The sequence below is a fragment of the Ascidiella aspersa genome, chromosome 7 (genome assembly GCF_963924565.1).
Source record: "Ascidiella aspersa chromosome 7, kaAscAspe10.2, whole genome shotgun sequence".
In the NCBI taxonomy this organism is placed as follows: Eukaryota; Metazoa; Chordata; class Ascidiacea; order Phlebobranchia; family Ascidiidae; genus Ascidiella; species Ascidiella aspersa.
The window spans coordinates 31,068,229-31,084,683 of NC_139453.1; the positions used below are offsets into that span (position 1 = coordinate 31,068,229).

At 34.7% G+C, this 16,455-nt stretch overlaps 1 protein-coding gene across 1 annotated transcript; it reads right to left on the reverse strand.

The window, feature by feature from the left end:
• Positions 1-4,999: 4,999 nt before the first annotated feature.
• LOC146138960 (1-acyl-sn-glycerol-3-phosphate acyltransferase delta-like) lies at positions 5,000-15,571 on the reverse strand. The gene is made up of 8 exons (XM_083394027.1): positions 15,373-15,571; positions 14,444-14,613; positions 13,797-13,958; positions 12,749-12,902; positions 6,762-6,940; positions 6,154-6,257; positions 5,613-5,737; positions 5,000-5,105 (listed from the first exon to the last, which is right to left on the reverse strand). The coding sequence occupies exons 1-8, from the start codon at positions 15,539-15,541 to the stop codon at positions 5,053-5,055; spliced, it is 1,116 nt and encodes a 371-aa protein (XP_083250153.1). The 5' UTR covers positions 15,542-15,571; the 3' UTR covers positions 5,000-5,052.
• Positions 15,572-16,455: the final 884 nt, after the last annotated feature.

Sequence of the window (16,455 nt, forward strand, 5' to 3'; positions counted from 1 at the left end):
CTTGCGGCTGAACAATAAATTTACATTCCTTTTTAATTCCTCCCCAAGCAATTATTCCTGTAAAATTAAATATAATGACACAAATGAAACTAAATCTAGCTTTTTAAATTGGTCTGTGGCCCACTTTAAATGTTCTTATGGCCCACTGACCTATGCAGTTCAGGTTTCATCACGCCGATACATTTAAATGGAAATACGCCAACAGATCAATCGGCCCTAGCTGCAGGTAAATATAGCTCGCAATAATCCTATGGCTTAACTTGTGATCCTTGCGGAAAGAACAGACATCCTTCTGTGGTTGAGCCACATTTAGACGACCTAGGAAGCCGAACGCTTACCATGGCTTTGACTAAACCCTAGGGGTTTAAATGTGATGACGTGATTGAGTTGAAAGCAAATTTATGCCATCAAGTGAATTGTGGGAGTTTTTCCAAGTGAAAAATAAGATGACGATTGTTTATAAATGGCCAACGGAAAGAGAATAAACTGTTTTTTGAATATAAATTCAATCGTGCTGTTTTACTTAGCTGTAGTTTATTACATCGCTGTTGCAATTCACAACCTTCGATAGAAAAAAAATTTGCGCATAATTAATGCACGCTACCGCCCTCTAGCAGTTATAAAACTACAAAAAAACTGTCACTAGGGCTCAGAACCCGAATTTATGTTTTAATTGATTTTTCAGGAAATTGTCATCATTGCCCAGCTTTGCATTCAACAAAAATCAACTAATCTGATATTTAAACATACTTTACATTACTCTCTGCACAAGGTAGACTGAATAACATATCTCTGCAATATAAATCACTAAAATAATACTTCACTGTGAGATGTTGCTAAAAAAACACGTGGTTTCGGCGATCACGTAAAAGCTTCATTAGCAGATTTCGGCAGATAACGACAACAAATTAGGATCGTAAAAATGAAAGCAGCAAAAAAATGCACCAGAAAAATATTCAGAAGCTTCGTTTAAAAACACTAGAAACGCAAAAATACCAGTTCGGGTTTTCAATAGAAAACATTATTTCATAAATCATTACAGTTTGAGAATTGAAATTGATTCTGATCTGGAACAACCAAAACGATCAGTGACGTCATTGGTTGGCTTTATGACGTCATTATTAGTCTTCATGTCGTCTTTTAATTTATATACGTTTGTATTCCAGTAAGTATGGCCGTTAAAGAGAATCAACAGAAATTATTTTACAGTTGGTGCAAACTTTAGATTTATTGCCTTTTCTGCTAAAAATATATATTTTTTCTGATAAAGAAAATATTAAGCATCTGGTGTTAATGAAGGTAGGGGCGACAGTGCAAAACACAGTTAAGAGAGATATTTGCATAATTCGCACACAATTCGATAAACACGCGAGTTAGAATATTAAAGTAATTAAAAACACATAAATTTTCACAATTTAGGATTCGCAAATAGCGGATGCATGGAGAACAGTCGAAACAAGAATTACACCTTTTACCATAAAAACAAAACAAAACAGGTATAGTGGTAAATTAGTGGGCTGTGTAAAAAAATGTTTTTTTAATTTTTGTTTTAATTTTTGCGTTATTAAGCTTTTTTTTACAAAGGTTGCGGTATATACTGTAAAGTAAGAAGTACGACTTTATCGAAATTACATGCTAAACGATGCCTAGTAAAATCATGGCCCGATTGTAAGATTAAATAAAAAGTCAATATTTCCATAAATGGTCAGATACACGGCATGTGCCCATCTGTGCACAAACACAGCGAATGTGGAACACGAAAAACGTATACACACACGCACAAACACACACACACACACACACACACATATTAGGGATGTCGCACACAGTTTACACCGACACCCGATATTTTAGACAAAAATTATCGCGATCTGATATCAATGACGTCATTACTATGCGGAAACAAGAAAAAAAAAACGTTTTAAGTTTTTTACCAGGTTATTTGGGCCGTTTGCTTTAGAGCAGGGGTGTCCAACATGAGGCACGCGACTGTAGCGTGTTTTTTGTTTTTAGATAAGGGTTTAGGGATTTTTTTGGGTTTTGCATTTCGAAACGACCTAATAAAAAATGGAACGCAAGCCCCCAAAATACAGCCAATTGTAATTGTTTATTCACAATACAAAACAATCCCAGCAAATTACGACCACAAGCAATTACTTCTGACATTACAACAATATACTGTTTTTTATATTTTGTATAAAAGCGCTTTTAATATTAGAAAAAAAATAGTTGCCAAACTTTGTCACGGGAAGAAGTTATAAGATAAAAATTGGCACGTCGGCATGTTTGAGTTGGACACCCCTGGTTTAAATAGTTCACACAATATTTCAAAAACAAGGTCATCTGCTCAATATATCAAGGGTAGAGTTAAACATATTGAGTAACCTTCAGTTGTTTGCCAACTTATAAAAAAAAAATTTAAGTATAGAAATCACAAAATAGACAAAATGCTTTTTATTAATGTGTGTAGTATCGGATCGGCACCGATACTGACCTAGTATCGGACGAGTACCCACACAAGCACTTGGTATCGAGTATCGGCACCGATCCAAAATTATCGCACATCCCTGTCACACATACGCTTCTAAGTACATACAGTGTGGAACATAAAGGACACAGTAAAGAAAGCGCAAATAGACATTGAAAGCGGATCTTGGGTTAAAGTAGGTTGATGTTGAGCAATTGTAAATGCTTGGGTGAATATTAACATGAAGTAGTTGTTGGTTTATGCTGGGACAGGATTGTAAATGTTTCTCGCAAAATACAGCGCTTGTCTTGCATTCTGGCAACGAACCAGAGTTCTGGCAGCCATGGAACCTATTTTCATTTTTATATAAAAAATTCTAACAAAAATAAGCCACTTTTTTGAAGCTCTTATATTTGTTTGCAAACTTAAGATTACACCGTAATAGAGAAACAGGGTTTCATGACGCATATTTGTTACATTTAGTTGGGGGGGTATTTAGAGCGGTACTGAAAATGTACCCTAAAAATGGTTAAATATTCTTAAAGACTAGCAAGCTATATTTCATTTTAATATACATAAAACGTATATTTTAAGTTTCCAACACAAACTGAAAACAAACAAAACAGTTGACACAGTTTACCAACAAACTACTGTACTGCGGTAACATTCAGAAATGGCTTATATTCACTAATTGCATTGCTTATTTAGAGTTTACCAAGAAAAATTAGGAAACCAAAGTAAGAAACAGGGGTTCTTAAACGGGGGTGGTCCATAGGCCTCTTTGGGGTACGTGGACTAATTAAAGGGGTCCATGAAGGCCTAATTGAAATTTTGGCGCTTAAGTTAAAAAATATAAGGAATTTCAGAAAGTTTCATTTAAAAAACACCGTTTTGGAGCATTCTCCTTAATGTATTTAGACTTAATTTCAGTTTCACATTTGTTGGACTAAAAACAACAGGCTTCCTAAGTCTAATTTCTTTGTGACGTCGTTTGTAAAAATTCCACGCCCCCAACCCCCCCAAAAAAATTCAGGGGCTCTGCGTTAAAAAAACTGAACTGAACTAAAGAATTAATCTTTCGGGTAAACTGGGATTATTGAGCGTGCAAATAATAAAGCTGCAAATAAAATGGCGGACCAAGCAAAGGTATATAATACACGATGACACTCTAATTGCACAATTACCTCTGCGAGTAATACTCGGCTTACACGAGTAGCAATGAATGGTCGTACTGAGTACCCGGGTGGAATCGCAACAAAGTATCGGGTGATGCTGGTGAGCGATACCCGATACTAGTATTTTATTCCGATATATTGTGGGAAAAATATCGCGATCCGATACGATACAAAATGACGTCATTAAGTAAAAAAAAATGATAAAATTAAAACGTAAATACGTGATGTTTTTAAGCAAACAATTAGTTTCCAGTTTGTTAAGTCAATTTGCTTGAGCTTAGTTTGCTTTTGTGTTAATATATTCTTTTGTTCAAAAAAATCTGTTTGAAATTTGAAAACGTTAATTATGTCGCAAGATTAAAATTCCTATATTAACTTGGTGTCGGATCGGCACCGATACCACCCAAGTATCGGACGAGTACCGATACCACCCTAGTATCGGACGAGTACCGATACTACCCAAGTATCGGACGAGTACCGATACCACCCTAGTATCGGACGAGTACCGATACCACCCAAGTATCGGACGAGTACCGATACCACCCTAGTATCGGACGAGTACCGATACCACCCAAGTATCGGACGAGTACCGATACCACCCTAGTATCGGACGAGTACCGATACCACCCAAGTATCGGACGAGTACCGATACCACCCAAGTATCGGACGAGTACCGATACCACCCAAGTATCGGACGAGTACCGATACCACCCAAGTATCGGACGAGTACCGATACAACCCAAGTATCGGACGAGTACCGATACCACCCTAGTATCGGACGAGTACCGATACCACCCAAGTATCGGACGAGTACCGATACCACCCAAGTATCGGACGAGTACCGATACCACCCAAGTATCGGACGAGTACCGATACAACCCAAGTATCGGACGAGTACCGATACTACCACTAGATATTTATAAGTTGCATTGACTCGTTTGATACTAGGGTGCCGGTGCCGAGCCTGTTCCTATTTATTACGGGAATTCCAGTTATGATTTGCGATCGCGATTTTTATTTTGAAAGATAAATTTGGTAAAAATATTAAGTTAACAATTGAAGGTAACCACACTTAACACAAAAAATGTTGGCCTCACAAAAGGATAAACATACCTACAAAAAAACAAACAAACGTTTTAATTTTATATTTTTTGCTTGTTTTAGCATATGAATGACGTCATTTGGTATCTGATCATTTAGCACAACCATGCGTATCGGCTCCGATCCGATATTATCGGACATTCCTAGTATTAATTATGCTTTCTTTAAATGTGGCAAATTTAAAATGCTGTGGAACAAATTCAGGCTCGGTTAGGAGGGTTACGGACTTATTATATGAAGAATTCCTCTCGTTCGTAGGGATTGTTACGTCATGAATCGAAGTATGCAGAATAGGGGGCATCAGCGATTTCAGGCCCCCTTAGGTTTTCCCGCCTTCAGCATTATTTGAAACACCAGCGCCACTAGAGGGAAATTATAATATAAAAAAATAATGTTTAAAAGGTTGTTAAAAAATAATTTATAATGTCACTCAATTTTCTTTAGAATAATTTTAAGTTTTTATTTCAACAAAAATAAATCAATTCTAAAAAAGTTTACGTTTTGCGTATCAACTTTATAGTAAAGCACATCAATTTTATTAATCTAACAGCTTTAACTGGGATAAATGCCAAAAAAATGAACTTATTTTTTATTTATTTTTGACATTTGGTCTCTGATCGATATCAAATAATAGCTTTAAATCTAAACAAGTCTTTTTTATAAAACCTGAAGGTTGGAGGTTTTATTTTTACGTAGCAGGAATTTTAAAACCCACACAGAGGTAGTTGCATTTTTGTACGTTTTAAATAAAAACATCATGTCAAAAATAAAGATTTATTCAAAACGTTCACAAAATGATAACTACTTCCGTAAAGGCTTTGATATTCTTACTACGTCCAAAAGTTTTTGTTGTTATTGTTTCAACTCACCTGACACAGCAGCAAGTGAGAACAATGACCGCGCAAGCATCGAGCCCCAAATAATGGTGATTGTCGCGTAATAGAAGAGGGGAACCAGTGACGTGAAAGACCAGAAGAGTAATATGAACAAGGATCTGCGTAGATATAGGAAATTGGGGAAATTAGAGGCGGATATTAACAGTTGTCGGCGATAATCTAACCGTTTAAACTGTTTATTGCTTCTTTAAATTGTTTAGACATGGCAATTGTGAATAAACAAGCTTGAGCTGAAAACGAAACAAAATCCGTAATAATAATAGTTGTTTAGTCTTTCTATTTTTTTATTGCTTTTCAATTGCCTGATTGCTTCTTTCAATTCTGGGTGAAAAAGTTCACCTCTGCTTGTTACGTTAAACGAAAATTAGCTGGTTTAACTCCAGTTTTATTAATAACCGGCCTATCGTGGACATTTTTTATTTGCTCGTTTGGTGCAAGAAGGGTATATTGAAAAAAAACTAGCGGTGAGATTTGAACTCACAACCTCGGGAACTCAAGTTAGAAATCAACTTACATTTTATTCCTGGGAATTTCTTTTCTCACGTAGTCGTTTAGTCTTGGGTCCGCGCCGTTGATCGGGAAAGTGTCGTGCTTCTTAAAGTATCCACAAAACTCGTCCTGTGAATAACAACACTTTGCGGATAATACATTGTATTCAGGTCACAAAATGTAAGAAAACACCAAACTGGGAGCTTGACAAGAAAGGACGCACTTGGAATCATAAAGACTTTTAATTCGAAGGACACGGAGAAAGTAAGTGACGCATAGATGGTTGATGGATATGATTGAGGCAGCGACAATAAGAGCTCGTGATGTAGTTAAGCTAAGCAACCACGCCATTTTTTTTTTACTTAAAACATATATTAATAAATATTTTTTTTAATAAACTGAGATTACAGGTGGATATTATAATAAGTTCTAATGGAAATGCCAAGGGATTACAATTTGTGTAAGCATCGTATTCCATATACAACAGTTCGATATGAAACAAAACCACTAAGTGGCTACTCTGGTAATTACAACGACGCACAGTTTGAGAAACAAAACACTATGATTACAGCATCGAACATGTACATTTCGGCATCGGGAAACGGTTACGATCCGATATTATCGTACACTTACCTTCTCTTGATAAAGTTGCCTGAGGTACTCTGAGCATTCCGCTTCATCGTGAGGTATTTCCTCGACAGGCCTCCTTCTAACGATGAAGTCCGCCTTGCAAGGTTTGCCGTTGATCATGTCGAGCAAGGTTGGGTCGCTGTCTCCTTGGAAGCAAACCGTAGCGTCGTACAACCAATCGACTGTAGGGGAAAGTGGTGTTAGGGGTTAATGAAGGTTCATTGGTATATGCATTATGCAATACGTAGTTACTGGGAAAACAGCTTAAATAATAAAACTTAGTTGGTTAAATCCGTACAGATCGCTGATCTTCGGGGCTAATGCTGTAATTCTAAAATTTATTTAAACCAGGCCTCACTTTTTTTTAAAGAAATGTCAGGCCCCACTTGAAAAACGACATGTCATAAGGATGCATTTGTAGCTAGCCAATGTGCATTTGTAGCTCGGGTCGTACAACTAGTTGACTCTGGGTGTTAATGAAGGTGCATGGGGATATGCAATGTCTAATACGTGGTTAGTCGATAAACAGCTTATATAATGAAAACTTAGCTGGTTAAATCAGTTAAGGTAGCGATCGTGCAACCAATCGAATGTAGGATTAAGTGGGGTTAGGATTAAATGCACTTAACTTGGTCTTTTAACCAAACAAAAAATCAATTTTAGGCAACTCTATTGTTTTTTGTTGGAGTGTATCTTGGGATTATTTAAACAAATACTTCCTGCTAAATAGCAAATGGTTATACCTATAAAATGGTTATGCATTAATTGGGGTTTGGGTATAGGTGAATGAATATGCATGGATAAGCAAGGGATGGCCTGACTGGCAATTTTATAGGCTTTAAAAAAAAACCTGTGTCAGCAACCAATTTAAATACAACAAGACAAGCAATATTTTCCACTTTTGAACAAAACACCTATTCTAAGTTTTATTAATTTAGATGGGATTTGTGGGTAATCCATATGTATTTAGGCTTTTAGTGTCGAATAAACAGCGGGTTTGCGTAAAACACAGGAAATCAATGAAAGGATTTAATGCCAGGTTGCAACATATGTTTGTTGAAATCGGCTTTACTGGCACCTAATTCACCATCAACTGTTAGGGACGTCCAAGTATTGATCGGCAGAAACTTGAGCGGTTCAGTAGTAGCCCGATCGTCGCACATTTAAATGCTCGCGAGTTCGCTTGATTGGAGTTACAGAAGTGCTTCTAAACCTTTTTTTAATCAAGTGCCTTTTTTGCTAAGAATTTACAGACATTTAAACACTTTTCACCGAATTTAAAAAAAAACAATATAAATGCTATGGTCAACAAATTAACAAATTGGTAAAAATTGTGTAACAATAGCACTTTCTAAACTCATAACTTTAGTTGGATGTAAAATAAATTCAACGACTATTTAAAGACATTTTTGAGAGGAATAGGACATTCAAATTTCACACTTTTTAATACGCAGATCACTTCAAAGATATTCAAATATATTTAAAGATTGAAACACTTCCTGGCAACCAACCGTGATACAAAAAAAACTTTTAACGGGAAAACAATTAACAAAGAAATAAATACAATTCAATACAAATAGGTGCATATTTACCACTGGTAGTGTATATTTTATAAAGGACTTACAACACACAAGCTTCTTATCGACTACTTCCGCCTTAATTCCACCCACTAATGCATTATTCATCGCCATAAAATAACAAGCAATTACTGGAAGCTAAGATCATCACGATTTAATCGAAAATTGACGGCGTCTATAGTTCTGGGATGAGTTAATATAAAAACCATCCATTATTTAAACGACTGCCTATCGCATGTGTATTTTCATCCTATGTGTGTATTTTGGTACTAAGCCGTTGTACACTTGTTTATATTTGGGACGGTGACCAGTTTTAAACTAACACTGGTATTGCGATAATGTCATTAGTATCTATATGCAAACTTTGTAAATTGTTATACCCATGTATATAAAAGGGCGTATCTTTATTGAATCCAAAACCATTGGCAGCAGGTTTCTGCTCGTCGATCACTGTTCCGCTGACGCGTATATTAGCAATAAAACTCAGGTTTAAATCCCTGAGTAAAATCAGGATCAGACATTTTTAAGGAATATATTTTGCCTATACTGGCATCGTCAGTTCCTTAATTCGAATGATACATTTTATTAACTCTTGCATACACTTGTGTATGTTTGTCATAGGATTTGCAAACCCTTTTTCTTCTTTATACGGATAATAATATACTTGATAATGCTTTTAACGTTACTTTCAAAAACCCAACACGTCGTGTGGAGTTAAACGAAGCATGACTAGCATGTACATTAGTATGAAGCCACCCATCACCTCTGCGGATATAAAGAGCTTGTGGGGGTTTAAATAAGCCCGGAGTATTTGAATGTGTACAGAGGATGAGTTTTGTTTGCATCGAGTAAAACGGGATTTTACCTTGATTGAGTTCACAAACAAAACAACATTACTTCCTTAAAATGAAAAAGTAAATGGGTGTTTAACACTATACACAAACCTGCAATATAGTTTTACTTTCTTAACATGAAAAAAAAAAAGGGTTTTGAAAAGGCTTTGAGTGATAACATTGTTTTTGTTAACCGATAGAAGCAGCAGTTCATTAGCAATATCAGCTTGTGCAAGAAAAACTTGTAGCACGCTTTCTACACGCACACTTTTATTTTTCTACAAGGATAGTGTCATGACTTGTAATGGTTGCACAGATGTGTAATGTAGCTTGGTAATGAATCTCAAAGAGAAATAGGTCGAGTAAAATAGATGTCGTCTTGGTAAAGAAATTTCGATGTGCATTTGTGTACGGAAACTTTTTTATTAAGATGTTGTCGATTTACTCTGATGTTTTTGCTTTGAAAATCGTCCTTATTAAACGACAGGACAATTGTACATCCCACAATGTCATCAGTATTTTAACGGGTAATGTAGTCAGGTGCGGGTCTAGGACATTTGTTTGATGGACATGAAAATATTTTCAGGTAAGACGTCACAAAGTTACGTCATAACGTGACGTCACAACTTTACGACGAAACGTGACGTCACAGTGTTACATCCAAGCGTGACGTCATAAAGAAGATGATACGCAAAGCAAAAAAAACTCCTTTAAATACGTTAGTTTACAATTGTGCGATGATACGCAAGACGCCCTTGGGATAAAACAAGATAATCAGGTGGCACTGCATAAAGGTAAAATGTATTGAATTCTCGAAAAGCTTGTGAAGAATTCAAACAATTTGTCTTTATATAGTAACACATGATACCCTATTAAGGAAAAATACGGCCAAGTCGGCCATTTACAAAGGGATAAAACAAATTGATCAAGACATCTAGAAACGTAATGCAGTTTAGCGCGAATTTTTTTTTAAATAACTAAAAGTTTTACTGCACACAGTTTGACAATAACTGCCTTGAAACCTCGAGGGTCTCCAAACGTATGTTCATTTGTTTTCAAATTACTCTCATCGATTTAACTAAACTGAAACGTAACAGTCATTTAAAAATCGATGGGCTTTACAAATCGTCTGGAACGAGTTATTAAAACGACGTTTAACGATTTAATCCAACCAATATTGTTTAAAACAAATTTTTCGGAAGGCTATTATTGGTAATATTAGTACATTTTTGTGTGTTGTGTTAGTCGAAATTTAAGGAATGGTTCAACATATTATTTTCTATATTGTACACAAAACAGCGGTTTACATATACGAAGCAAATCTAATCTTTTAAATAATCTGGCTCAGTTGTGCATTAAACAGATTTTAAAACATTACATCGATCTTACAACCATCCGCACATGGGACATAATGTGTTCAATACAGGACCAAGCGACCTCAACTAACGAAGCCCTTTGGCCAAATCAACCCCAAGTGTTTATACAAGGACCTTAAGAAACACGATGGTTGTTAATTAGGCCGGCCTTGACAATTGGTTTGGCACGAGGTTAAAGTGTGGTGTGAAGGTCATTTCAATGACACAGCTGCCAGAGGTGCGTGGTTTGATTTAAATGCCACGTAAAGTGTCTTTCTTGTATTGGACGTTTTAAGTGTCAATAAGCCTTTTAGTTTTATGACATCACTGTATTGTTTATATTTAAAAAACGCTGCGTACGTGGTAGCTATACAGCAATAATACGCTTTATGCAAATTAATCGATATTTAAAACGATGGGTTAGTTTTATGAAAACAATGTATATCCTGATGTTTTTGCTAAAATACAATGAATGTTGCACAACTATCAACTAAATCAGATGTCAAACATTACAGGCCCTTAGGTCAATAAGTTTCAATATGAACCAACGTTTTAACACCAAACAATTCGAACCATACTACTTTAAGTGGTAAATGACTAAGAAAATTGACAACACTGGAAAAATTTAGTTACAGAGCTCAAATTTAACCAACTATTTTTTTTTTCTTGGAAAGTTTGCCGAAAAAATAACAGAATTCACAAAGAGGGATAAGATCCCTTAAATCCACGTGACTTTATTATTGCCTTTCTAGTCTCGAATAAAAAAAAAAATTTTGATAAAGGTTTAGGTAGTGCACATAAAATTTTTCATTTTTTATGTGAGACTGATAACTAAACCAAAACCAGAGACGGTGAGGGCCTGTTGGGGAGATCTAAACTTCAATTTAATTTTTTTTCATAAAATAAAACTGCAAGTTTTAACCATACTTGCGAGGTGCAGTGGGACACGGCAATCAATTCAGCTTTACAATCAGCAAATATATATCAGTTTAAGTTTACTGATACTGAAAAGCATGGAATTTTTGTCAACATTGTCTATCTATCCCAAACCACTGCGTTCACAGTTTAACAAAGCCAGCGATTAAGTTGTTTGTTTTTAAGGAAATGCTATGTACTAATCAGCAAATAGATCAGTTTAAATTTACTGACACCGGCAGGGTTGGAATTAGGGATGTTCAAAGTAGAATCCCAAGGTATTCTAGAATAATAGGTTTCGAATCTAGAATAACGAATCCAGAATAGCGAATCCTAGTATATTTTTATTAAATTATTTAACATCGATTTTGTTTGGGGAAGGGATTAATCTTAATCTACCCTACAGGGCCCACAATCACAGCAATAAATCGCCAAAACAATTTTCTAACATGTGTACATTATAATAAAAAAAATCTCCCATATGTTTAACATTCTTAACAACTGTCATTTGAAGCAGTTGTGTAAACTGTATTATGTCAACTGTCCAGGTTGTTGCCAAAACTTATTTTTTTGCCAATAGTGAGTACAATGCAACACTGCACACAGAACTCTTTAGCAATTCAGTACTGTTTTTTAAAGCAGTGTTGGGTCTTAGTACTTCTTTTTTGACTAACATGATCTGTTATGCAGTCAAATAATGTACTGCAAAGAATACAAAGTTACTATTGACTTAACGAATTCTTGACAATTACACTGTGCATAACTGCATAACCTAGCTGAATATTAGCCTAATGTTGACCTTAACTAACCCTATAGCGCATTTTGTGGACGGCCAGCACGTTTTACAACGTAATGTTACTTTTGCAACTTAACGCATTTAGAGAAATTGCGAAATACGCACCTGGCATTACACGTTAGTCGCTCGCCCAATAATGCTTGATTGACACTACGAACGAACGTTATCGCGAGACGCGGTAATTGGTCGCCCGAAAAAACGCTGACACTGCACTACCAGGTTACATTTAAAGCAAGCACTATAAATTGGTCGCCGCAGCGACAGACCAACTTACCACACGCGTTTGTGCAATTAGGCGCAACAATCCGCGGTAAAACATTAAATTATATCGGTTCCAATTACCCGAAATAAACGGCAGAATTGGATTCGAATACCATCTGGATTCGAATCCAAGGATTCGATATTCTACTTTGAACATCCCTAGTTGGAATTCTTGCCAATATTATTATATTGTCTATTTCAACCTCTTCTTTTACAGTAAAACAGCAATCGATTGAGTTGTTCTTGTACTTACTACTTTCCCTCATTCCTTGTGTTGTGAGCACAAAACCCTTGGTCTTTGGTTGAAGGAGATGCTTAAGAGGTTTAAGGTTGTTCTTGGCGGCATACTCGTTACTCTGTCTGTGACGTTCGGGGGTGTAACGTGTGCCCTCGCAGAATATCAGGATCTTAAAAAGCACATGTTATTAGTGCAAAAAGTTGGGAGAAAGCATTAGTGTTTTGCTTAATGAAGAACACAGCAAAAAAATAATAACTGTTTTGTGTTCCAAAATGTGGTAAAATTTGGGGAGAAAAAAATTGTACATGTTTCACCTTCTTACATTCCAAATATAAAAGAGACAGTTTAACAATATTTATAAAATAACACATCGGCCGTGGGTCTTGAAACAAATTTTTTAAATGTTACAAATCACTAACATAAATAATTGCGTTGGGATAAATGCAGTTTCTCCATCTAAAGCTAAAGCTTGGTTGCAACAGTTTCAATTATATCGCACCAAAACACATCTTAAGCACAAGGTAGCGCTTGTAAGTTTCTCCAGGAAATTAAATGCTGAATAGTAATTAATTCTTATTATAAGTTAATATTTTAATGTTAAATAGAAGGATGTGGCTTTAAAGCCTTGATCAGTAAATTACTATGTAAATATTCATTCATATCGGCCAAAAATAAATACCTAAATTAAATGTAGAAAGCAATGAATTTGTTTCTACTAGGCAACAAGGTTAACATGATTTATTATCCTATAAAAGGTACACATTTAACCTTAAGAAGGTACACATGAACTAAAAAATGCTGAATCACGGCAAATAATAGAAGTTTGATTTTTGTTGAGAAAGCAGTTTGTTTACATTACCTTCGCTATAAGTGAACCCTACACACACTTAAGTTAATATAGAAATTGGTTGTCTGAAAAAACACTAAGACTGACAAGTCATTGTTAAAAGACAATCTATGAAAAAAATAACACTAGACAACAATACCTACATTTAAATAAACGTACTTAATATTCAGTGCTTGGGAGGGCACATATATGACTTATAATAGGTTTAGAATTTACCCAGAAGTTTTCTTTAAAGGTCTGGAGGGCTTTGAATCCTTTAGCCAGAGTTTTTCTATCCTTTTCAATCCTACGCTTGAGAAATATGTACTCAGCCATCCAAAATGCCCAGCCAAGAATTGGAATATAACGAAGTGCTGATTTCACAATGCATTTGGCATTCTAAACATAAAAATATATGGTGGTTTAATATGGAATAACTACATATTTTGTTAATTATTTTTTTATGTGTGGTAACTACTAAGAATTTAAAACTTATATAATTTAATCTACGCTTTTTATGTTAGCAATAAAGTTTAGGCCAATAAACCCGAACCACTTTAACTTTTCTTTCTTTTGCATTTTTAATGTAAAAAAAGATAAAACATGATCACTGCCAGCCTCAGCATTTAATTTTTTGTATTTTATAAAATCTGACAATTTTATTGAGTTAGTTTATAAGCGTATTAAAAACATTAAATTAGTTTACTTTACCTAAATAATTTGTTTCGGAAAATAAAACATTAAATTTATTTATTATTTTTTTAATTCTGATATCTGACTTTTATTAGGTAAATTTACAATTATTTTAAAAAAATATTTTGGCCCATCAAGCCCAAATTATTTGTTTAAACAAACAAAAAATCGGTTATAATTTGTAAACTTACTCCGAGAATGTTGCAGTATTCCGACACAACCCAACTAACAATCCAGTCTAATTGTCCCTTATGGTTCAAGATGGCGATCGTGTTTTCATTTCCCAAATGTTGGAACTCGTGAGGTCGTGCGTAGATGAAAACCCTCATACCACTCCACCACTGAGCGACACCAGGGATCACTGTAGAGTAAAGGTCAGGACAGTGTTAGCAGTTTGACCCAAAGCGAGCTTGTGAAAAAGGTGGTTTCAATAAGAACAGACTTGCCAGACTGGATTTTTCTCAGATATCTGGCTTTATTTAACATGTTTGGCAGCAGAAAATTTATTTTTAAGGTTTTCTGTTTCACTGAAGGAGTATAAGGTTAAAGGTCAAGTTTCAACTCTAAACAACCCACTTAAGCAAGGGACGAAGGTCAATAAGGTCAAAGTACAGTAAGCAATCAAAGCAATGCAGGTAAACAATAAATCATGGTGGGTTTACAATATTATTTTGACTTACTAGGGCCATATAAACATATGACATTAGATACAGAAATTTATAAAATTTACAACAAGTTTATCTATAAACTATTTTTATTGTTTCATTCAAAGTACAGTGAAAGCAATAAAATCAAACACACGTCCAATTTCTGCATTTCATCGGTGAAATTCTAACATAATTAATTTTACAGTAAACCAACCTTAGCTAAAATCAATCAAACAAACATACAATGATTTTTATGCATTTCTTAAACAAACTAAGCGAGATAATGTGACTATTGTGAATAAAAAATTCTACATTTTGCTTAAAACAACCAATACTCAAATACAATATGTCTATAGCACTTACCAACCTATTCCAGCAGAGAGGAAAAGTGACAGTAGTATTGCCATATAAAATATATATTTCCCATTACAGGTAATTTTTTGGCAACTTGGCAAGAATTAAAAAATACTTACAGCACCAGTTGAGGTAGTTAAGGTTGCGGATAATTTTTCGATAAAGGTCCTTAAATCCGACGTACCAAAGTGGAATAGAAAGGCATTGGAACAAGTTGACCACCAATCCACTAGACAGGTAAATATAAGCGAGGAAAATGTGGACAATAAAGTTGTCCTTAAAACCCATTTTATGAAGTTTGTATAAAATTAAAAAAGTTATGTGTTATAACAACCTGAAAAAAACAATTAGGTTTTTAAATAATGATAACGATATTTAGACTGTTTATAAAACAGGTATTAAACATTTAAAATAATAATAAATTTCTGTAAATTTTTGAAGAAACAATTTTATATTTTACATCTGTTTATATAAACAGTATAAATATCATCTGGTACGAAAGCAAGAATCTTTTTTTTTACATTATATAGTCTGCGAGGGATTTCTTACTTTCAAAAGTGTTTCAGAGTTTAGGTTTTAAATATTTAGATATTAGAAGAAAAAGCTCAAAACTAGGGTTAAACCATAAAAATAAGAAACATGAAAACCTATAACTTGTAATCTTTAAAAAAACGATGAAATATTATCTCTATAACTTTTTATCTCGCTTTTCTCAACCTTAACTACTGTTATCTGTCAATTAAAATATGTTCAAAGCTTAATATAACTGGCGCACACCAATTACCAATGGGTGCATTTATCGTAAATTAACAGAGCACATGTCTTATAAATGCTCAAGGTGGGTTTATGACCAAGTTGTTATTGCACTCCTGATTTTCACCCTCACAATAAAACCTTGTTGAAGTCAACATGTTGTTGTTCTACATTGCTATTACTTTGCTTGGTATTTTATTGCGTCTATTATTGCAAAAAAACATTAATTGTTTCAAGATAAATAAAAAAAAATAATTTTGTGTACCTTTTTCTAGTGGTTTAGATTGGTTCACGATTTTTTAAGAAAAAAATTTACCAGGCATTGCATTAAAACATTTAAAAAAGTCAGGGGTCTTCAATCGGCAATAATTCCCACTTAAGAGCCTTTTTTAGTTTTGTTTTAGACATCTGCCCACACAAACCTATTACCACGATTAATCTTAGCAGTC

Coding starts and splice junctions, on each gene's coding strand:
- LOC146138960 (XM_083394027.1), bottom strand. CDS start 15,541: ATGGGTTTTAAGGACAACTTTATTGTCCACATTTTCCTCGCTTATATT. Junction 13,959..14,443: donor AATACTGCAACATTCTCGGA/GTAAGTTTACAA, acceptor TTTTATGTTTAG/AATGCCAAATGCATTGTGAA. Junction 12,903..13,796: donor CCTTTAAAGAAAACTTCTGG/GTAAATTCTAAA, acceptor GTGCTTTTTAAG/ATCCTGATATTCTGCGAGGG.